Source organism: Rhipicephalus microplus, chromosome 3 (genome assembly GCF_043290135.1).
Source record: "Rhipicephalus microplus isolate Deutch F79 chromosome 3, USDA_Rmic, whole genome shotgun sequence".
Classification (NCBI taxonomy): domain Eukaryota; kingdom Metazoa; phylum Arthropoda; class Arachnida; order Ixodida; family Ixodidae; genus Rhipicephalus; species Rhipicephalus microplus.
In genome coordinates this window covers 143,099,695-143,125,004 of record NC_134702.1, presented here as the reverse complement: position 1 = coordinate 143,125,004, position 25,310 = coordinate 143,099,695, and the positions used below count along the sequence as shown (strand labels likewise).

Below are 25,310 nucleotides of genomic sequence, written 5' to 3'. Positions count from 1 at the left end.
TCCAGTGGCGCATTGAGTCGTTATTCCGAGACTTGACAACAGTACATGTATACCAAGATGGCATCATAATCGTCGAGAAAGAAAGGGACACTGCCATGCTTCGACAATTTTCTAGAGACTTCGTGACAATGGCCTCCAACTGAACAAAGCCAAATGTCGGTTCCGTGAAAAAGAAGTGCAGTTTCTGGGGCACAAGTTTGATGCGACTGGCCTTCACCCACTGCGGGACAACCTCGAAGCCGTAACAGCTGATCAAAGGCCAGCATCGGTAAGTCAACTCAAGTCATTTCTGGGGCTCGTAACCTATCACTCGAAATTTTTGCCGAATTTGGTCACGACCTTGGCTCCGCTCTATCGCTTACTGGGCAAGGGATAATGCCGGCATTGGGAAAAAGAGCATCAAAGAGCGTTCGAAGGAGCGAAGCGCGCCTTGTTAAGGACGAATTTTCTGGTTCACTACGATCCGCAGAAAGAGTTGCGGCTGGAGTGTGATGCTTCATCTGATGGCTTAGGGGCAGTATTACCGCATCGCATTGATGGCGTGGATAACCCTATAGCTTTTCGTTCAAGAACGCTGACGCCAGCAGAACGCAATTATTCCCAAATAGAGAAAGAACCGCTGGCCTTGGTGTTTGGAATTTCCAAATTCCGCGATTTCTTGCTGGGAAACCGTTTCACGCTGGTGACAGATCATAAGCCACTAACCGCGTTTTTCCACCCGAACAAGCCCATCTCGCAGATGGTGGCAGCTCGAATTCAGCGTTGGGCGCTTCTTCTATCAGCTTACCAGTACAATCTAGAATACCGCAAGGGAACCCAAAGCGGTAACGCAGATGCCGTCAGTCGCTTGCCTTTGCCAGGAGACCATAAACGTGGAAGTCAAGAAGTAACTGAATACGTACTGTATACGCAGGGTTCGGACGCAAGTGCACTTACGTCTAACCAAATCATTACTTTGACCCAGGAGGACGGCACACTTCGGCAAATCCGGGAGTGGATCGAGCAGGGCTGGCCATCACGTCTTACAAGGCAACAGCAGCATCTGCAACTGTACTTCACGCGCCGACATGAACTCGTCGTTAGCCATAGCCTTGTTTACTGGGGTCATCATGTGGTCGCGCCAGAGGGAGTCCGTTGGTGCCTACTCAACGAGCTGCACAACACGCACCCAGGTGTTGGGACCATGAACAGGCTCGCTCGCACGCTCTTCTGGTACCTAGTATTAGCCAAAGATATTGAAAGGTTGGTGCAAAACTGTCCTCAGTGTGTGCAAGGGTGGTCCATGCCGGCAACGCAAGTGCTATCACCTTGGCCCAAGACAGGGAAGTGGTGGTTTCGAGTGCACATGCATTTTGCAGGTCCTGTTAATGGGTACCTAACTTTTGTCCTAGTGGACGCGGAAACAAAGTGGATAGAAGCAATGCCGCTAAAAACAGCTACCACAGACACAACTATTCAATTACTTAGGAAAATTTTTGCTCGTTTTCGTATCCCACAGTGTGTGGTTTCTGACTACGGCCCCCAGTTTTCGAGTGCGACGATGGCAGAATACATGCGTGAAAATAGCATACACCATGTCCGTACGGCGCCGTACCACTCTCAATCAAATGGAGAATCTGTCTTGTTGGTGTGAGTGGCAAATGACTCTCGTAGCTAAGAAATTCGTTACGCTTACTGTAGCTAGAAAGAAAGCAATTTCTTATTTCACGTACACTATTAATGACACACCTCTTACTCGCGTATTCGAACATAAATATTTAGGCGGCACTTTAATGCACGATCTTCGATGGGATGTCAACAATATAACCTCAAGTGCACTAAAGCGGCTTTTCTTTTTGAGAAGACGCCTTCATCTGGCACACCCAAATAAAAGCTGTTGGCATACAAGATGCTTGCCAGACCAATGTTAGAATACGCCAATATTGTTTCCGTACACAAAGGAACTAATTGCAAGAATCGAAGGGGTGCAGAGGAAGGCAGGAAGGTTAATTTATAATAAATATAGGCAAAGGGATTCTCCTACAGAATTATTACACAAAGCTGGTCTGTCAACACTACAAAGCCGAGCGAAAATAACAAGACTAAGTTTTTGATTCAATTAATTCGTGGAGACATAAACATCGATGCGTCAAAACTAATCTTTTTCAGTCGATCTAGGTTAACACGTTACCGGCACTCTCAAGCAATTTATGAATACACTTTACCTTCAAACTGCTTTAAATATTCATAATTCCCGCAAACCATAAGAAATTGGAACCAACGTAGCCCTTCTGTAACCAACACTTCATCTTTTAATGTGCTTTTAGATATGGTAGAAGCAAAGGTACACGCTGAGGAGTTTTTCTGAAAATTGTTGTTCTTTTTCTTTTCTTTTGTCCTCTTCTAATTCGTATGCAGGCTCTGTATATTGATAACGTGATTGCATCATTGTACATTTTTGTTTTTATAGTTGTTGTAATTCGTAGTTTTGCAGAGTTTTGTGCCCTCACCTTGCTCATTGCTACTACTGCTTCTCATGTATCGATTGCTTGTTGTTTTGCATGCTAGAAATGATTGCTTCGTGTTTCTTTTCTGTATCATATGTATGCCCTCCCTGCAATGATCTCCTTGTGAGATCGGCAGTATTGCTAAATAATAATAATAATGAGCGTGACATGTAGTCACATTGTTACATTACACGCATCTCATGATTATCATGTTTGCACCAGTCACATACCTTTGTCATTCATTCACGTACTGTAATACCAAATTCCGTATATGTGATGCTAGCGAAACGGCCGTGAGTGCATCATGAGCGTGGCATGTAGTCATGTTGGTACATGACACGCATGTCATGATTTTCATGATGGGGTCTGTTGCTTGTTTTCGCCATGCAATCAAGCCATACCATGCCAGTTTTGCGACATGTCATGTGTACGAAACCACCGCAAGAGCTGCATGACCATGAAATCTAAATCATGACATTGATGACAGAACTATCATGATTTTCATGTTATGACTAGTCAAATATGTTTTTCGTACAGTCATGTTAAGCCATACCAAGTTTGGTATCGATACCACTATCGAAACAGCCAGGAGAGCTAAAAGTCTTAGGCAGCTAGATAGATAGATAGATAGATAGATAGATAGATAGATAGATAGATAGATAGATAGATAGATAGATAGATAGATAGATAGATAGATAGATAGATAGATAGATAGATAGATAGATAGATAGATAGATAGATAGATAGATAGATAGATAGATAGATAGATACGCTCAATGTCGCCGAAGTTCGCTAACAAATGATTTGCATTTAATAAAACGGCCGCTTGGTACTTACTTTTATTCCTGTTGCAACGTAACACGCCTTGGACGTTGTGCAAAATTTAACTCCTTGAGTGTGCTGGTAGTACATCGTAAAGTCATGAATACCCGGAAGGCGACCACTTGCTGTAGGGTACGCTAAGCCTCATCCACAGCTGTGCTGGATAGAACGCTGGGGTGAATACAGTGCGGCCGTGCCCGATCACACGTCCTTCTTACATTGGTTGCCCAAGTTCAAAACAGCAAAGGTGAATGGGCATATTCAGTGCACCTAGTAACGATGCTAAAAATCTACACAGTGAACGCCATGGCATGACTGGTACTAAGGTGGCCCTTACCCTCCAGCAGTCAGGATGTTTTTCGCGCAGAATAGAGAGGCTACGTTATTACAGGGACTTAGCAGACTTCTAACGTGGGTGGCACTGATAAGCATTCTAAATCCTTTCATCTCGCATACGACAGAGCGAACGCCACGCCTTGACTTGTACGCTGGTGGCCCTTACACTGGCAGGCAGGATGTTTTTTTTTATTATTCGCCGCTCACAGAGGCCACGTTATTACTGGAACCTAGCATATTTTTAACGTAGGTGGCGCCTATAAGCACTCGATACCCTTGCATTTCGAATTTCTGATTGAGTGATACGCAACAGGGTACGTTAAACTAAAACCATTGTCACACGCTTTGCTTGCAGTGTACACAACGTAACTTTCACAGGGTACGCAACTTCTCCGTACGCTCAATTAAAAGTGTCCAATAATAATTATCCGCCTGACTCTTGGCCGATCCCCTTGAGTGGGTAGATGCGAATCTGCCAAGGAACATCATCATCATCACCATCAATAGAACGCGCTGGGATCCCGCGTGCGACGGCGTTGTCATCTGTTCAGTGATCTTCTCCTGGGCCAATGCAGCGTGAAAAGAAAACACCATCTGCCAAAGTAAGCTGTTGCGTTCTGCGTTGCTTTGCCGGCTGTTGACCTAGCTGCCCAGCAGGCTATTTCATTTCAATGTCCTACCGCAGATTGCGATTGGCTGCAAGAATTTCCTTCAATGATACTAAGCCTGGAGTAGAGGCTTTCTCTGTATTACATCATAAGATTCCCAGGGAATATTAGTAAGGATGCACCGCGTCAGTATAGATGTCGATAAATCAGGTCTCTACCTGAGTCGCCTGCTGAAAAATCACTGCGAGATTTTGACGAAGCTGCAGGGGAGCATTGTCGTCGCGTCAGTGTTAATAAGCGGTCGACAACACGCATTCAAGGACATAGCGGCACCTAGGTTTGAGCTGGTCGTTTGAGAATTGTTCACGGCAGTCAAATGGTAATACATACACCATTGTTGGCCAGCTTACTGCATCGAGCCTGTGTAACCTACCTATTACATGTAATACATTGTAATATGACAATATATTGGGTGGTGGCCTTCGGTTACAGTCATGTTTTGCATATCGTGTGACGCTGTTGCTTACTTTGTTTGCATATGCCCAGCTTTGTTCTGCATGTGCCACAATACAAATGGTGTTGCGAAATTAAGCCAAGCTTGTTTCCTGCTATGGTGGCTACAGAAAAAAAAAGGCGGCTGATCTTCTCTTCTAGGAATTGGTATAACACGAAAGTAGAACTTGAGTTCACAGAAGCCACTTGGCTTTTATTGCGCATTGTTCCGCCTAAATGGTGCGACAAATTTTAATGTCACACAAAGAACGGCAAGCAATTCGAAACTTGCAGCACACACTTTAAACAGAAACTACTCAAACAGTGAGCATACATAATACAAACGCAGACTAACAACGTCAGAGCTCGACACTTCCAGTACGCTGTTGAAACAGAAAAAAAAGGCAGCATATCTACGGAGTGAATGATGGAGAGTGGGACGAAGCATCCATCTGTCCATTCGTTCTTGCTTCCGTCCGTCCATGCGTCCATCTGTGCGACCGTCCGTGCGTACAATCGCACGTCCGTGCATGCGTCTGTTCGTGCGTTCGCACGTCCATCTGTGCGTCCATCCCTGCGTTCGTCCATGCATCCGCCCCTGCGTCCGTCTATGCGTTCATTCGTCGGTGCAGCCATCCGTGAGTCTGTCTATGTGTCTGTTTGTGTGTACGTTTGTCCATTTATTCAACATTCCAATTACCACCATCACATCTTTTCACCATATATTCCGCATATGCACCGCCAACCAGCGGACATTCCAAGGACTAAATGAGAGGCGGCAAATGCACACTATCTTGCGGCTTGCGCTTCGTGTCTACTTCCCACCTTAAACCACCTCGAGTTCATGGTATATACTAGTCCACTGTATTCATGGCACTTCGGCTCAACGCTCGCTTCACATTTCTAAAGCCAAGGAGGTAATGCCCAGCGAGTATAACGTAGCAACCCTTTCTTGTCAGATAGTGCTCAATGTACATGCCAATGGCTGCTAAGGGGGAATGAGAGACAGTAGAATTCGGCTTTTATTGAATCCGAACGCTGCGAATTTTTTATTGTTCAGCAACGCACAGAAGAAATCTCCCACCGGCACCACCTTGGAGGTCAAATTGTAAGACTGGTTACACACTACGACTACTACTACGACTACGAGGGACCAACAGATGCCGCTATAAGGATCTTCGCCCCTAAAACACGAAAAAAACGCATAAGTAGGCACAAGACGAGCGTGAGAAACTGTCACAATTCTTACTTCGTGCGTAAGTAGCGCACTGCTTTCGTAAATGCGGCAGCAGTAGCAAGATAAAGTGACCTTCGTGCTCCTATTCCCCAGCGTAACCTCAAACAGAATTGTCGCTGGATGGACGAGGGTCAAAACGCGTCCAAAAAAAGGAAAGGTAAAAAACAAGAAAATGTTCTGTTGCCGGGAGTGAAACTACTACCTCGTGCTCTGAGCGCGCGTCGCTAAACCGCTAAGCCACAGAGGGTGCTCTGTGCAGCTCCCTAACGGCGACTTACGTATATACACCATGTACCGTTCGCGTACCTCAGAGCTCAGCAACTTCAGCGTGTTTTTGTCATTAGTGGGGAAATGGCGCTAAAAGTGCGCGTCAGCTTCGCTGTAAAGGTCGGCGCCCCATACGTGACGATGCACGCGTGCCTCCGCAGGGCATGGTCCTTAGTGCTTGCTTTGCTTATCTAGTAGATGTGGTGTTTTGCACGTCTTGTGCTAACACTAAAATTTCGCTTTAGAGCTGCAATATTTGAAGAGAGACCGAAAATCACGGCGGACGCTCGCTGCCGCCACTTCACTTACGAAAAAAAAATTGTTTGATCCCACGTAAAGCGGGAATCTATGACATGCGAAGCACGAGGGAAAAATGTTTATATGTCACATTAAAATCAGCGCAACGTTCCGAGGTGTAGGTAAATGATACTGTACATGACTTCCGTGTCATGATTATTATGTTCAGATGTGTCGGTGACCTTCGTCATCAATTCACATCACGTGATATTAAACTTAGCATATGTGGAGCTAGCGAAATGGCCGCGAGCACGCTATGAGTGTGGTATGTTGTCATGTTCTTACATGATACGCCTGTTAGGATTATCATGTTTGCACCAGTCATATATTTTGTCATTCATTGACGTCGCGTAACACAAAATTTGGCCTATGTGGATCTAGCAAAACGTCCGCGAGCGCATCATGAAGACCCCAATATACTCCAATGCTGCGTTGACGCGCGCGCATGCTGGGCACAGCGACGCTACGTTAGCAAAACGCGACCACTGTAGTAGTCTGATGCCAGGCGCAACCAGCCTCCGTCGACGTGGCCCGACGGCAACCGGTGCGTAATGCGACATGTTGCATTTCGCGTTAATGGGCTACCTAGACAACTCTGTGTCTGCCTCTTTTCGACACGGAAAGATTCCGGACGCCATGAAACGCGCATGCGTCCAAGCAACGCAGCGCGGCGTGGGCCTGCGAGTATATGACAGGACCGGTGCCTGGCCTGGCAACGCCACGTGACGCGGCGAAAGGAACTCTAGCAAGCGCGTGCACCGCATCACGTCGAAATGTATTGACGCCTTGGCTGTGGCATGTAATCATGTTCTCACATGACACGCATCTCATGATTCTCATGTTTACACAAGTCCATACCTTCGGCATCCATTGCCATCACGTAATACCAAATTTGGCATATGTTAAGCTAGCGAAATGGCCGCGAACGGATCATCAGTGTGGCATGTAGTCACGTTGTTACATGACACGCATGTCGTGATTATCATGTTTGGATGCGTCATGTACCTATGTCGTCCGCTCGCGTACTGCATTACCAAGTTTGGTATATGTGACGCTAGCGAAACGGTCACGAGCGCATCATGAGCGTGGCATGTAGTCATGTTGTTACATGACACGCATATTACGGTTTCCATGTTAGGGTCTGTCGCTTGTTTTAGCCATGCAATCATGTCATACCATACCAGTTTTGCAACATGCCATGTGACCGAAACGATGCAAGAGCTGCAGGATCATGAAATATAAACCATGACATTCATGTCATACATGTCATGATTTTATGTTATGACTAGTCAAATATGTTCTTCATACAGTCATGTTATGCCATACCAAGTTTGGTATCGATACCAATATCGAAACGGCCAGAAGAGCTAAAAGTCCTAGGCGGATAGATAGATAGATAGATAGATAGATAGATAGATAGATAGATAGATAGATAGATAGATAGATAGATAGATAGATAGATAGATAGATAGATAGATAGATAGATAGATAGATAGATAGATAGATAGATAGATAGATAGATAGATAGACGGACGGACGGACGGACGGACGGACGGACGGACGGACGGACGGACGGACGGACGGACGGACGGACGGACGGACGGACGGACGGATGGATGGATGGATGGATGGATGGATGGATGGATGGATGGATGGATGGATGGATGGATGGATGGATGGATGGATACACTCAAAGTCACCGAAGTTCGATAAGAAATGCTTCGCATTTAAAAGTGCGCTGTTCACGCTGAAAAAATTGTGACAGTTTTCCGCGCTTGCCCACTGTAGGCTTGTCTGTTCGTTTGAAGCGTCTTTTTTTGCGTGTTCGTGAGCAGCACACTTCGGGTGCCGTGCTATGACAGTTGTTAGTCGTAGCGTCCAGTGTATGCTCATTTTGTACGTGTTTCCTGCTTAATCCTGCCGTAAGTTGCGAGCCAATCGAAATATATCCTGGTAAACACTTGATATACGCTTTCTGCCTGTGTGGAGACAAATTTCACTTTTGTATCTGACCCATTTCCAGACAAAGGGACGAACCACTGTTGTTTTTGCGATGCTTTAGTGTATATTGTACACGAAAATACGCAGATATGTGGGGTATAACGTCCCAAAACCACAGTATGATTATGAGAGATGCAGTAGTGAAGAGTTCCGGAAATTTCGACCACTTGGGGTTCTTGGACGTGCACCCAAATCTGTGCACACGGGCCTACATTTCTCTCTCCATTGGAAATGCACCCGCTGCAGCCGGGATTCAATCCCGCCACCGCGGAGACGCAAAAAAATAAAAGAAAAAAATGCGCACTTTGCCTTCTTGTTTACATGAATATGCGTGCCGGTGTATAAGTGCCTCGCTTGAGGTCTTTGCAGGCGCTACTGTATGTTTCTTAATTTCGGAAACAAACGTGGAATTTCAGGGCCTTCATCACGAAATTCTATGCATGTTTTAGAGGTCTTGATGCGCTTTTTTCCCTTTTCTGACCATACAAGTCGTCAGCGCAGACAAACTGACATAAATTTATAAGCTCTATTGCATTACCTGTAAATACAGAGCACGTGTTTCATTCAAGGCAACATTGTTTCCTCATGTGGGGAAAAATGAATTGATACCATCATCGCTCCACCGCCCACACATCTCCCTTTCATAGTGTTTGATGTGGCTTCTTTGTCTTTTAGATGATTTATAAGGTATTCGAACGAAATTCAAGCAATTTTACATTGGCTAAGATTGTTTTTTTTTTTTGCGAGCATTGCTTTTGATCAATACCACAATTCCTTACACGTCTCAGTGTATTGAGTGCTAGAAACATTGTTGTTAATCTCTGCAAGTATTTTGTATTACTCTGTATTTTCTCTGTCCTGTTATTCAGGCTTTACTTCCCTGAATACTCTACAGAACCAACTAGGACGCATCTAGACGTTAAACGTTATAAACTGTTACTCCCGCAGAGTCAGTTTTGTGTGTATGGTATGGTGCTATTGAATGCAAGGCCTTGGGTTCAACTCCACGGCACGACGACCGCATCTCAATGGCGACGGATTCCACGAACACCTATGCTCTGAAGAGTGTGCGTGAAAGGGTTAGGGTTCACTTTAAAGAACCCCATGTGACCACGAAAGCTGACAGGATGCCTAGACCATTTGCCTAAACTATGTTCTATTAAATGCAAAGCATGCCTTGTTGAACCAAAGGCACCTTCAGCGTCTCTATGTACTTCATATCTACTAGCCTATGTCTGGGTGCTCTCATGAATTTCCACTTGTCTTGGCGTCGACAAAAATTTGCATGCCTGTCTGTGTGTGGGGAAGGGGGGGGGGGCTAAGAAGGTTTGATGAATGTGACTCGCTCGTCATGACATTAATACCGTTCCAATCCTGTAGCGAACACCGTCAAACCCCTCCCTTCGGGCAAGCGTGGCACATAGACGTATACCACAGACGACAGCATGCGGATGTATGCCATAGGTGGTGGACAGTTGGTACTTACCCAGCAACGGCGAGAGCTGTCATGGGTAGATTGATTGCGAGAGCGTTAAGAAAAACTGGCATTGGTAGCGTGGACAACACCAATGCAAATAATGAAGATATCAGTATTTTAGCGAGAGCAAACATATAACAAGACCTTACCGTGAAGGTCAGGTATTCCACCACAGAACCACGCCACGTGTTGAAACTGCTTTCTAAAAATTCGCATTCCCGCGTAGGCGTAATGTCAGTGCTAACTCAATTGTGGATTCAGTGCTCGCTATTCAATTTTATTGGAAATGAATAGCATAACATATATGTACACCTATAATAGAGGTGTCATGTCGGAATAACGTCAAATCTGGTTCCAGAGTTGGCTCGGCTTTTTGCTCCACAGTCAATGTACTGATCCTAGCTTGCTCGCTACCGAGTGCTTTTTGTCTACCTTATTTATTCATGTCATGTTCTCCCGAGGCAGGATACAGACGAGGCTTGGTTCAGTTGCCGACTGACTTATGCGGCAAGCAGCAAGTTTATTTCAATGGTCACAAGAGTGGTAAAAAACGCCATCTTGTGGCGCCATGTGAAACTCATTAGGCTGATGGCAGCAACATAACATTCCTTTCTCCCTAATAAAAGTGTAAGAAGAGAAACAAACAAACAAAATTAAAAAGCGTTATAATGGGCCAGCACAGAGTTCAGCTTGATTATTGGGGCATATAACGTATAACTGGTTTCTGCACTCTCGAGCTGCGGTGAATGAGAGTCTGAGAAAGGGCCGCTGGCTTCGGAGCGTCCACTTTCGCACTGGCACAACCACCCGGATCCCTAGTCAAATATGTGCCCTCGAATTCATAGACCTCCATAGACCTCTATAGTAACAGGGGTCAAGACCTCCATAGTTGCAGGGGTCTCAGTGCTCTTTGTTGGCCCCGCCGCGGTGGTCTAGTGGCTAAGGTACTCGGCTGCTGACCCGCAGGGCGCGGGTTCGTATCCCGGCTGCGGCGGCTGCATTTCCGATGGAGGCGGAAACGTTGTAGGCCCGTGTACTCAGATTTGGGTGCACGTTAAAGAACCCCAGGTGGTCAAAATTTCCGGAGCCCTCCACTACGGCGTCTCTCATAATCAAATGGTGGTTTTGGGACGTTAAACCCCACAAATCAATCAATCAATCAGTGCTCTTTGTTGGTGCGTAGGACGTGGCAGCACCCACAGCCTCCAGAGGCACGGCTTGTTTCACGCTTGAAGCATCTGGGGAGTCTGTGTAGGAGCGGCCAGAATACTCTGACAGCTCAGGCTGCCACGGCACCACCCGCAGATGATTATGGTGCCATGTATATTGGCGACCATTAGGTAATCTTAGCACTGCCGCATACCCTTTGTCTGCTGCCGTTGCCGGTACCCAGGCAGGACTTGGATGAAAATTACGAGTGAAAACAGTGGTTCCTGGCTGCGTGGCTACGGATCCTGCCGATCCTCTGTTGACCCGGAGATTCTGAGAGATCTGTTGAGACATCACCATGGTCCGTAAGCGAGGCCTTAGTAAGTCTAATACCGCTTTAAACTTCCGGCCCATTGGATATTCAGCGGTACTCTAACCTGTTGCTTGATGCGGAGTGGTCCGGTATGTGAGCAAAATTCTCGCTGTCTGTAGTTGGCAAATCATCTTTTGGCTGCGCTTTCTTCAACTTATGTTTAATGGTCTATACAGTCAACCCAGCTGCTTCATTAGAGGCTGGGTGGTACGATGGTACAAGAATTTGTCGGATGCCGTTTTTACGCAAGAATACCTTGTATTATTTGACAAGAATATTTTGATGACAAGAATAGATCGATGATAAGAATATCTTGTCATCGTCCATGGCTGGCCACCAAACATGGCTGCAGGCCGCCGCTCTCATTTTCGCCCCTCCTGGATGTCCTTCATGTAAAAGTCGCAGCACGTCGACCTTCATAGACGCAGGCACAACCACCCTGATTTCTAGCACAATGCAATCTTATTGCACAATCATTTCATGAAGACGAGTGGCATAATGTTTCCATAGAGCTTCTATGGAAACTCCCCTACCAGTCCAAAGTTGTTCGCGAAGGCGTGACAGCAGCGTGTCTTTGCTCGTAGCGGCCGCAACAGCTTGCGCTGACATCACTCTCTGCCAAGACCCTTGAAGCATAAAAATCTCCGGTGGATTCTCAATCTGAAAATCAGCTGTTGAAAGCGGAAGTCAGCGCACAGCATCGGCGTGTGGAATGTGACCAACAGGTCTGTACTTTAACGTGTAATAATATCCCAACATAAAGAAAGGAAGGAAAACAGGGGGAAAAGAACGGCGGGGAGGTTAACCAGCCTATAGGCAGCCGGTTTGCTACCCTACGCATAGGAGAGGGGTGGGGGAGATGCCCAACTTAGAGTACCCAGCGGGATAGTGGAGGTAAGCGAGACTCTGTAATCGGCTTATTTGCCACCAGAAGCCGCAAAAGTGGCTTGTGATCAGTTGCTATCTCGAATCGCCGTCCACAAAGGAACTGCTTGAAACATGTTACCCCGAACCCAACACCTAAGGCTTCTTGATCAAGCTGGGCGTAGTTTCGCTCAGCTGTGGCCAAGCTTCTAGACGCAAAAGCGATTGGCCACTCTTCTCCCGACGCTTCCCGCTGGGCTAGAACTGTCCCAATACCATATGGCGACGCATCTGTTGCAAGCGCTGTAGGTTTTTTTTTTGGTCAAAGTGCGCCAATATCTTAGCAGATGCCAAGAGCTGGTTACTTCCGCGGAAGGCCTCCTATTGAAGTGGTGCCCAGGTTCATGGTGTACCTGGTACCAATAGACTATTCAATGAATTTAGCACCACCGACAAGCGAGTGATGGACTTCTGGTAGAAGTTTGTCAACCTCATAAAGCTTTGCAGAGTATTCACGTCTTGTGGCCCTAGTGCTGAAAGGATGGATTCAACGTTCCTGGGGCTGCGATGCTAGCCTTCGGCAGTGGTGACGTGTCCTAAGTACTCAACGCGCTTCTTCATATATTCGCACTTTGCTAGCTTCAGGCGCAAGCTGCCATCTTATGAGCGCTTGAGAACTTTGCTTGCGTTTCTGCAGCGGTCCTCGTCTGTGATTCCCCGTCACCTTGATATCGTCAAAATAGACAATGACGTGAGAAGGAACAATCAACAAGTTTCCCATTTCCCGCCGAACAACGCGAGCGCTGAAACAACACCAAACGAATTGCTTTGATATGTGGGGTTTAACATCCCAAAACCACTTTATGATTATGAGAAACACCGTAGTGGAGGGCTCCGGAAATTTCGACTACCTGAGGTTCTTTAACGTGCACCCAAACTGAGCACACGGGCCCACATTTCCACCTTCATCGAAAATGCAGCCGCCGCAGTCGGGATTCGATGCCGCGGCCTGCGGGTCAGTAGCCGAGTACCTTAGCCACTAGACCACCGCGGCGGGGCAACACCGAACGAAAGCCTCGTGAATTGAAACAAGTCTATCACTGTGTTGATAGTAACTAGCTTCTGCGATTGCGCATCTAGCTTTATCTGCTGTTTGGCGTCCATCAAACCTAATTTTTTAACTTATTTCCGCCACAGTTTTGGTGAACAGTCCTAGGAATCGGGTACCATTCAGTGGTCACGACGGCGTTGATGGTGCCCTTAAAATCACCACGCACGCGTGGTCTACCATTTTGCTTCACTACTGGAACTACTGGCGCGGCCCACTTGGACATCTTCAAAGGACGTATGATGCCATCGCACTGTATCCACTGCAACTATTCGACATACTTTTAGACAAGCGCCACCGGCACTGGTAGCACCTTGAAGAACTTTGGCCTGGCTACATCTTGCAGTGTTATCCTGGCCAAAACTCCCTTCATTGTACGAAGGTTGTCTGAAAAGACGTCAAAAACTGTCCGACCAGGCCTTCAACGGTGCTGATTAATTTCATGTCTAACGGCTTCAAGATGGTAATACTGAACGCTTCCATCCAGTCACTTCCAAAAAGTGTCGGGAACGCTCCGCTCACAACTAATAATTGAAAACTAGCCTCCTCTGCACCCGCATTTACTGTGGCTGACTTCTCCCCAATACTGCCGACAGCTCTCCAGAATAGCTTTTGAACTGCACGTCCGTATGCTGCAACGGCTTTCCTGGGAACAAAGCGTTAAATTTCGCGTCGCTTATTATTGAAACACTGGTGCTGGTGTCAAGTTCCTCACTAGGGGTACGTTATTCACACGAGCTTCAATTTTGATGGTATCCGGTCTGGTGGCAAGAAAAGACCACAAGGTGTATTCCTCACCTTGTCCATGCTTTGTTGCTCGAAAGTCGTTCGTGTTGTGCGCGGTGCGAGAGCCCATCCAATTTTTTCGTTAATCGCAACTGTCCTGGAAACCCTTGCAAAGTGACCCTCCTGACCGCACTTGAAGCAGGTAGCGTTGCGGTGTCGGCAGCGCGTCATCTGGAGTCTGCCACTGCACTGGGCGCATCTTTCTTGTCGGCTGACCTAAAAAGTTTGCTGACTGTACCACATCTGCAGGAAATGACAGGACGGCTATACCATGTGCCAGTCTCTTCTTGCGCTTTCTATCGCCACGACAAGATTTTTTGTCGTTTCCAGTTTTAAATCTACACTTGCCAAAAGGCGAGTCTGCATTCCGGCATCGTTAATACCACGGACAATCTGGTCGCGCATCATTCACTCGCGCACTGCGCCAAAGTGGCAATCGTCCACCAGCTTGTTAGGTGCAGCTGTGTAGTCACTAACGGCCTCGCCTTCGTACCTTTTTCTAAGAACAAAGGCGTGAAACTTGCGACCACTTCAGAAACTTAGGGCTTGAAGTGTGCGCAAAAGGCTGCGAGATAGCTGCACGTGTCACATCACTCGGTTTTGTAAGTGACAGCAGATTCCGTAGCAACCCCCCGCAGGGGCGTTTCACGAGCAGGCATCTGGTGTGTAGCGACAACACGGACCCGAGCTAGCGGGGAGTTTCGACTCCCTCCCACGCCTAGCCGTGCGTGGCTTTGCCATGTCCGGGGAAAAGGAGATCCTGGGGGTTGAGCCGACGCCGGGTGATTGGACCTTTAAGGCCCCCTGGCCGAGGCAACACACCCCTTTGGCCCCGGCTTCACGTAGACGGCACCTCTGGGCGGGGCCACCCAGGAGAAATCGGTAGTCGCCTTTTCCTATCTCTCTCTCTCTCTACATCTTCGTCTTTTCTCCTCCTTCAATCTACCCAGTCTTCTTCTCTTTTCCATTTACCTTATTGATTCCTGGCGGGTATGGTTAACATCGTGTACGTATCCAACCTTGGGTATGCTATATCCGGCTTTAATGATCGCGTACAGCTGGCGTTGTGCAGAGTTGGTTCAAGTCTTGCCGCGTCCCCTTGTTGGACTCCATGGTGCGCGGTTGGCGCTGTCTCTGAACACATGCACTGCTCCCATGGCTAAACAAGCTACTTTACTCCTTGATCGCCATCAAAAAATAGGGCGCACCGAAGCACCCTTCCACTTTTTTTCTGAAAAGCAATGACACATTTCCAAAATATTATGTGATACATATTGAGGGCAACCAAACTGCTCGCAAATTGTCTCCTTTTGTGGCGGCGAAATGCATTGGAAACACCATTGGACCAGGCTACAAGGCCACGAAAATGACTAGCGGTGATTGCTACTTGATTTTAAGGACAAAGATCAATTTGAGAAAATGAGTTGAAATGGATTGGTGGCGTACCAGTCACAGTGTCTGCACATAGAACAACGAATATGAGCCATGGTGTAATATCAGATGGCTTCTTGCAGCTTAGTGATGAACTTTTTGATGGGTCCCAGAATGAAAACGTTATAAAGGTTGAAAGAATATTGATTCACCGCAAAAATGAGCAGATTCGTACTAACCACATAATACTAACCTTTGACAGCTGTGTGCTTCCTACCAAACTGGATGCAGGCTACATCAAACTTCGCGTGAGGCCGTACATGCGAAACTCGGCGGTGCTATAAGTGCCAGCGGTACGGGCATAGATCGCAGACATGCCGCGGAAAGCAGGCATGTGCCAAATGCAGCTCAAATGAACGCAAGTCGGACGATTGTGAATCATCTCCTCATTGTGTGAACTGTGATGGAAGTCATCCAGCCTACTCTACAACATGTTCTAAATGGAAGATCGAAAAAGAGATCATCTCACTAAAACTAAAAGAATACATAATATTCCGTCAAGCAAGGAACCGTCTCTCAGACCTTGATCACACCAGTTTTGCCGAGGTGGTGCAACGGAGGGTAGTGCCACAGGTGCCTCGGTAGCCTACTGCGGTCGCCCGCCCAGAAGTAACTTCCTCCACCTCCCTGGTGGCTGCTTCTATTGCCGCGCCACCAACATCAAAGATGAGTCCTCAGGCTTCGGCTCAACAGGCCCCGAAGCTGAATCGAATTCCAAGGCAGGAGACGCAAGTGTCTGTGCCCAGTCCTCGACCTTCCAGTGCCTCGGAGAAGGCAATGGAAATCGATGGACGAACACCAGCGTCCTTCGACGTCCAAAGATCAGTGCTCCTTGGAGCTCAATAAGAAAGGGAAACATGCCGTAACCACTCCACCCAAGGGGTCGATAACCTGAAGGGTAGCCTTCCTTTAACACACATTTTAGCACATTCATCTGAACACAGGACACATACATTTCTTCGCAATATGACAACACAAATACTACAGTGGAATACCAGGGGCCTATTTAATAACCTAGATGATATGAAAGACTTGCTAAATGGCTATCAGCCAAAAGTGTTCTGTGTTCAAGAAACCAATTTATAGTCAACTCATGTGAATTTCTTAAATCGATATGTGGTTTTTCGTAAAGATCGAAATTGTGCCAATTTCTGTTCTGGAGGTGTGGCCATCATGGTACAAAGAAGCGTAGCATGCCAGCACAATGTGCTGCAAAGCTCTCTTCAGGTTGTGGCTGTTCGCACTGTTCTATTCAACCATCTTATATCTATCTGCTCGGTCTATATAGCCCCCGATGAACCATTCAATAAAACAGAGTTCGAATAGCTTATTGATCAGCTTCCAGAGCCATATGTGTTAATTGGAGATTTCAATGCTCACAGTTTGCTATGGGGTTATGCCAGATGTGACGCGAGAGGTCGTGCAATAGAAAAGTTTCTTCTCGCATCTGGAGCCTGTTTGCTCAATAAGGCAGAGCCAACATACTTCAGTACCACACACAATACATATTCATGCATACATTTAGCCATTGGGTCACTGTCACTCCTGTCTTACTTTGATTGGAAAGTTATTAATAATTCATATGGAAGTGATCATTTTTCAACTCTTTTAGTAACAAGACAACGGGATGACCGACCATCTTATCCTAAATAGTGCAACTTTCATGTTCCAAACTGGGTGAAATTTAGAGAGCTATGTACTACGCCTCGAGGAGGTAGACCATTTGGAAGTAGAAGAGATGGCCAACTATATCTCCGAATATGTTCTTACATGTGCAAAAAAGTGCATACCGCAGTCCAGCAATGATAAGCTTAACACAAAGCGATGGTAGAATCGTGAGTGTGGAATTGCTTAAAAACAGCAAAAGAAAGCATGGACGACTTTTTCTCGCTACCCAACAGCAGAAAACTTGAGAACCTTTAATAGTTGCAAAGCGAATGGCAGGCGTATTCACCGTATAGCCAAAAGGGAAAGCTGGACACACTACATATCCTCAATAAACTCCTACACAGACGTCAGCAAGGTGTATAATAGGGTGCATAAACTTAAAGGACAACTCACAAGAGTGGGAGCTTGGGCTTGTTCGTGCGTAGTCATATTTGCAAGATTGTTTCAGCGCGTGAACAAAGGAAAAAAGGACAGGCTAGATAGAAAGAGCGCTGACATCACACTAACTTTATTTCACAGAGTGACAAGAATCTAAAAAGAATGATTGCAAAGCATGAAGGTAAAATGGAAGCCTAATCTACACATCAGAACAAAGCACGTGTGACGGGCTCTCTATTGCCTCAAATTCCAGCCAGGTAATCACGTTCAGCCTGTGATAAAGCTACCGATGAAACGCTTACGCATTTATCTCCTAGCAAGTGTATGTTTTTCGGCTTCCATAATTTCTCGGGTGAGCTGGTCCCTGTGCCTTGCCAATATAAAGCACTGATCAAAGAGGGGGGTGCGCCCACAATCTCGGCAATGAATGTCAAGATGCCCTTGTACCACATTGTGCATATTATTTCGGTGTTCCTGGAGGCGGTCATTTCTGCACGGGAATAATTGCAGAGGCTTTGCAAACAGGTCAACACACCTCGCGCAAATTCTGCCTCGTGCTCTGTCGCGCACAGGACACGCTACGTGCCATGCGCAGTGGGAGTCGTATACTTGATTCCACTGACGTGTGGGTGCATCTATGTCGGCCAAACCGGCAGGTGCATAAATGACCACCTCCGAGAACACCGAAACAATGTGCACAATGTGGTACAAGGACTTCTCGGCATTCATTGCCGAGATGGTGGGTGCACCCACCACTTTGATCAGTGTTCTATATTGGCAAGGAACAGGGACCAGGTTACACGAGAGATTATGGAAGCCGAAACAATACACTTGCTCAGACATAAATGCGTAAGCACTTTATCGGTTGCTTTATCACAGGTTGAACGTGATTTCCTGACTGGACTTCAAGACAATAGAGGACCCGTCACACATGCTTTGTTGTGATGTGTAGATTGGGCTTGCATTTTACCTTCATGCTTTGCAATCATTCTTTTTAGACGTATATATTCTAGCCACTCTGTGAAATAAAGTTAGTTGGAGGGCCATATCTGCTCGGAGGGCCATATCTGCTCATCTTTTGACCTCAGCCATGGTAATCATCGTATGGACAGCGCCGTAAAGATGAACGAAAATTCCTGCTGTTTTACGGAGCCACCTTCACTGGAACCGCCCATCCTACCTGCTGACTTCCACGTCACCTTCCGGGGAGCGTCATCGACGGAGGACCTTATAAATTCGCCGGCTTGGTCCTGTAGCTCCAGTGGGCAAGGTGGCAGTGCGTCTGCAACTATGCGCTACAAGCCTTTTCTGTTTCTTATACAGGTCCTGACCCTTGGTTGGATCACGCATGCATCAACGGAGGGCCGTATCTGCTCATCTTTTGACCTCAGCCATGGTAATCATCGTATGGACAGCGCCATAAAGACGAACGAAAACTCCTGTTGTTTTAAGGAGCCACCTTCACTGGAACCGCCCATCCTACCTGCTGACTTCCACGTCACCTTCTGGGGAGCGTCATCGATGGAGAACCTTATAAATTCGCTGGCTTGGTCCTGCAGCTCTAGTGGGCAAGGTGGCAGCGCGTCTGCAACTATGCGCTACAAGCCTTTTCTGTTTCTTATACGGGTTAGTTATTTACCTGGAGATAAATCATTTAAAAGTAATAATGTTTTTCTCGTGCTGCTACCTTGCCCACAATGTCTAGAGCGTATTGTTGTGATTTGCCTACACTTACTGAATTTATTATCCCTCTGTGGTGACGTTGAGTCGAATCCTGGACCCAAGGGATCTAGTGAGTCCGTGCGTGGCAAAGAATCATCATCAAAAAACTTAAGGGATCGCAGCCTACTTCTCGAGGTACTCGCGGGCCAAAAAGAGTTGATGAAGCGAATGAACAAATTTGACCGTTCACAGAAAGACATAACAAACACATTAGCTCGATTTAAAGATCGACTAGAATTATTGGAATGTGGTTTAGAAAATCTATCAGTATGCCAAACCAAGGTTGCTGCTGTTGAGTTGCACGTAAGCACGATGAAAAGCGCCATTACTTTCATAGCAGAAAAAGTAGATGACCTTGAAAATCGAAGTCGCAGGAACAACATTATCATTCATGGTGTCTCTGAACCTCTAGATGAAACACTGCCATCGCTTACTTCACGCATAACTGATGACTTCTTTAAGGGCAAGTTAGACTTAACAGTAACCGGAATCGAAAGATGCCATCGGCTTGGCTCAAAGAGGCCTAATAAAACAAGACCTGTAATCGTCAAATTAATAGATTATCGCGAAAAACTGGAAATTTTGAGGAACTGTGTGAAACTTAAAGACTCGGGCTTATATGTAACTGAGGACTTTTCACAAAAGGTGCGTCAGGCCAGGAAGAATCTATGGGACAGCACAGTTGTAAACAGGGAACAAAATGAACGTGTTAAACTACTCTTCGATAAGGTGTCTGTGAATGGAAAGCTGTTCGTTTGGGACGAGGCCAAGAATGATATGGTTGCCCTTCCCAGGTACGTGCCGAAGTGACAGGAAAGCCCGCGTTCATTGAAACTGTTAAATGTGAATTGCCGTAGCATTCTAAATAAAGAGCTCGATTTTGAACACCTGATAGCACTTCATGACCCCGACGTAGTCGCACTCACAAAACATGGCTTCATGACGGTGTCTATGACAGCCAAATTGCGCATTCGGGGTTCAACGTGTACAGAAGGGATCGTGATTCCAGAGGGGGCGGAGTTGCGTTGCTGGTTAAAAATATTTACAGGATAGCACGCATGCCTGATGCCCCTGGCGTTGACGCTTTATTTTGTAAGCTTATCGATAGAAAAGGAAGCCTTGTTATTGGAGTTGTGTATAGGCCTCCTGCCTCAATCCCTGAGGTTTTAGAACAATTACAGCTGTATATTTCGTCTAAAAAAATCAAACTACCAAGCTTATTTTATGGGGAGACCTCAACCTTCCAGGCATCAACTGGTCTTCGTTTAGCGCAGGAAGTTCTGATCCCATTAACGATGAAGCGCTTATTGACATTGCCTTCCGTTTTGATTTAACGCAACTAGTTAGTGATTGCACTCGTGTGCAAGATAACAGTAAATCTATTCTTGATCTTGTCTTTGTGAATGGTAATATTTCCGGAAAAATTGACTGCGAAGTGGTTACAGGTATTTCAGATCACATAGCAGTCTTGGTTGAGCTTCACTATCTGAAGTACAAAAATGGTGTTAAATACACACGTGTGCCAGTATTTCATTCTTCCGACGATGCATCCATCATAGACAGACTGGAGGTAGCCTACGACAAACTTTGCGAAAGTGTTAATCTGGGTTTGAGTGATGTTAACGCTCTGTGGTTAAAGTATAAGAACACTGCGCATGCGTGCATACAGCTTTTTGTTCCTTTCAAGAAAACGAAGGTACATATGTCGAAACCCTGGATTACACGAGATATAATTCACATTAAGAGAAGAATTAATTGTCTTCGGAAATCACTAAAAAAGCACACGAGTATCACAACACGTTCTCTGATGCGCGATTTGTCTCGACAACTAAAAGATAAGATAAAGATCGAACAACGCAGTTTTTACGATGTAAAGTTAACTCGCATGATGAAGGAATCGCTGTCTCATTTTTGGCATTTTATGAAGCCTAAGTCATCCAATAGAGACACATTTGTTATAAATAACGTTTGCACATCAGGTGAAACAGAAATAGCCAATGCATTTAATGAACACTTCGCATCTGTTTTTACTTGTGATGACAAAACCACCCCCACTTTTAACAAGTTTAAGGACCTGCCTCCCATTGAAAATCTGGAAGTCACAGAAGCTGGCGTAATTGAATTATTACTGAATTTGAATGTAAGAAAATCTTGTGGCCCAGATGACTTACCAAATGCCCTTTTAAAGAGATATGCTGAATGGTCCTCAAAATTTTTGACAATTATTTTTAATGAATCGTTATCCAGAGGTGTCCTGTCTGAGGATTAGAAATTCTCTAAAATTAAGCCTTTATTCAAACATGGAGATAAACAGTTGGTTTGTAATTATCGCCCAATAGCTTTGACTTGCACATGCTGCAAGTTATTGAAACACAAGATACATTTTTTTTATTTTTATTTGTGCAGTACTGCAGGCCAAAAAGGCCCAAGCAGGAGGGGCACAAACACAACCACAAGATCAGTACATGAGTGACACAGCTTCACCAAGATACATCTGTGTAAGAGAAGAGCGAGTAGAAGAGAAACATCAAAACAAAGAAAGCACGCGATCAGTACATGAGTAACACAGCTTCACTAAAATACATCTGTGTAGGAGAAGAGCGAGTAGAAGAGAAACATCAAAACAAAAAAAAATCAAGCGATATTGAGAGGGGGCGGGTCAAGATTCACAGAATTAAACATTGGGTTCATCAAGATCGAAGGTTTGGAGGAAATCAGAAGGCAAGTTATTCCATTCTGTTACAGTTCTCGGAAAAAGGGAAAACTTAAATAAATCTGTCCGCGCAAAATACGGAGTTAAAGATCAGACATGAGAATGACGAGTTTGCCTGGTCGAAGCTGGGGTAACGTAATGTGATGGGTCTAGCCCAAGTTTATTGTTAATTAGTGAGTCCAAGAATTTTAGACGGAGAAGCTGGCGCCGTGATTGTAGCGTCTCGAATTCGTTATCTCGCATTAGTTCAGTAACTGATGTACCACGACCATACTTCGAGTAAATAAAACGCACTGCTCGTCTTTGAATCTTTTCGAGGGAATATATGTTAGACTTAGTATGCGGATTCCATACAATACAAGCGTATTCAAGCTTTGGACGTATTAAAATGTTATAAGATAATAGTTTCACTTGCGACGGGGCGTCTCTGAGTTTGTGCCTTAAAAGACACAGTTTATGGAAAGCCGATGACGAAACATCGGCAATGTGGGCATTCCAGGACAACTTATTCGTTGTCATCATACCTAGGTATTTGTATTGACTGACTTCTTTTAAGGGTTGGCTTTTGGAGGAATAGGAAAACTGAATGGGATTTTTCTTGTTAGAAATTCGAAGGCAAACAGATTTATCGAAATTGAGCACCATGCCCCATTTGTTACACCACAAAAGAATATTGTTAAGGGCAGTGTCGAGAGCGACCTGGTCATCTGGCGAGTGTACATCTGTCAAAATAACGCAGTCGTCTGCAAAAGTCTTATTTTAACCAGATCAGTAATAGCATTAACAATATCATTGCCATAAATTATAAACATCAGCGGACCAAGAACACTACCCTGCGGTACGCCGGAATCTACTGGGAGATGAGGTGATGTCTGTCCACAGACGTCGACATACTGTTTCCGGCCGTTCAGGTAAGCAGACACCCAGGATACTAGGTAGTTTGGAAGCCCTATATTCTGCAATTTCTCGATGAGCTTGTTATGGGGAACACGGTCGAAGACTTTACTGAAATCTAAAAACAGTACATCGACCTGATCAGCTTTGTCTAAAATAGAAGCAATGTGATGAATAACTGAGACCAACTGGGTGTCTGTGGAAAACCGTTTTTTAAATCCATGCTGAAAGGGAGATAAAATGTAGTTATCATCTAAGAAGCTGTTTATACGAGTGGCAATTATATGTTCTAGCATTTTGCAACACGCGGAAGCCATAGAAATACGACGGTAGTTTGGTATGCACTCTGGGTCCCCCTTTTTCACAAAGGGCAGAACACGTGCCGATTTCCAATCGATGGGTAAAGTTGCTGAACTTATTGAGGCTCGGAAGATCACAACAATGTACTTTGCCAATATTTCGGCATATCGCCGGAGAAATGCATTGGGTATGTTGTCTGGTGCAGGGGCTGATTTAACTTTTAATTGCAGCAGTAAATTTAGGACACCATCGAATGAAATGAGGTTAGGATCTGAATCAGAAGCGTCAATGCTAATTGAGACAGGCAGAGTAGAAGTTGAAAAAACACTATGAAAATAGTTGTTGAAATTTTTCGCGATCGTTTGGGGATTGTCAATTATAGTGCCGTTAAACTTGATTCGGTTTACAGAGCTTTTACGATCCCTAATAAAATACCAGAATTTTTTAGGGTCCTCTTTGGTGAAGGTTTGTAACTTGACAGTAAAATAGAAATTCTTGGCACCTTTAATAGCTTCAAAGAGGGAGTTACGAATTTCCCTGAGGATGTTAGCGGGAGCACCTTTTTTCCGATAGCGCTTGGCTTTACGCTTCATTTGTATTATTGGCCTTGTGATCCATGGTGTGAGCTTTGGGGTTTTTTTTTTTTTTGCTTGTTTGGTACAAACCGTTCAATGCAGTGGAAGCATAGTTTCGTAAACTTATCCCGGAGAACAGCAGCGTCGTCGCCATCAAAATTCACCAATTCAAATTCAAGATAATCTTGGATGCTCGTATTGTTAGCACGGGAAAAAGTTTTGACCTGTTTAGAGTTAGGTGGGCTATCGGAGCGATTACAATGCAAGGGAAAAGAAACTGTGACCATGTCGTGATCAGATAAGCCGGGTCCAACACAAACACAGCAATCAAGAATAGTGCGATGCATGAACACAAGATCTAAGAACGTGGACGAAACATTACCAACACGTGTCGGTTGCTGAACAATTTGGGCGAGATTGTGGGAAAGCATTATATCGAACAGTATATTTGCATTAATCAAATCTGATGTCGACTGCATTTGGTTCCAGTCAATATTAGGCAGATTGAAGTCGCCGATGACAATTAGCTTTTGATTACTGTAATTTTCTATATGGGTTTTCAACTTAAACAAATAATCCGGCAACGAATTCGGCGGCCTCTACACTGCATACAGTACAAAAGACTTATTGAAGAGTGAAAGCCTCAGGCATATGCTTCCTGTACTTTCAACGTCAGGTGAACGGGTGACAGTAATTCCTGTTTTAACAAGTACTGCAACTCCACCACCTCTTGAGGCCCTATCTCTGCGGTACATTTCAAAAGCTGGAGGCACTAAGTCTTGGTCACACATTTTGCTGTGGAGCCACGTTTCCGTTATTACAACTACATGAGGGTTGTATGCTAAGTGTACAGCCTCAAGTTGTTCGGTGTTATTTCCGATGCTTCGAGCATTCATATTAATCAGTCTAACTTGCTTCTGCGCAGCTGGTCAAGACTTGCTACCCGTACTTTCGTTATCGGGTGCACTGCCCATAGACTGAGGCGACGCCGTGGCACTCCGACGGTTTCCAATTGACTGACGTTTGTTTGTTACGTCATTACAAATATACAGATCATCTCCTACACGCAACTTATCATGCACCAAAAATGCCTTCTTGCTTTGTTCTTTGTCGGCTTTTGCACTTTCCCACAGTAATTTACGTTTTGCCAACGTCTGCTTTGAGTAGTCGTTCTGAACAAAGATGATTTGATTGATTTGTGGGGTTTAACGTCCCAAAACCACCATTTGATTATGAGAGACGCCGTAGTGGAGGGCTCCGGAAATTTAGACCACCTGGGGTTCTTTAACGTGCACCCAAATCTGAGTACACGGGCCTACAACATTT

At 45.5% G+C, this 25,310-nt stretch overlaps 1 protein-coding gene across 1 annotated transcript in view; it reads left to right on the top strand.

Annotated features, from left to right (window-relative positions):
* The first annotated feature begins 4,166 nt into the window (after positions 1 to 4,166).
* Positions 4,167 to 25,310, top strand: part of LOC142803381 (uncharacterized) — a 28,508-nt gene continuing 7,364 nt past the window's right edge. Inside the window, exon 1 of the mRNA XM_075888503.1 lies at positions 4,167 to 4,246. Within this exon, the coding sequence (XP_075744618.1) occupies positions 4,214 to 4,246 (33 nt within the window). The 5' untranslated portion in view covers positions 4,167 to 4,213. The remainder of the gene's footprint in view (positions 4,247 to 25,310) is intronic.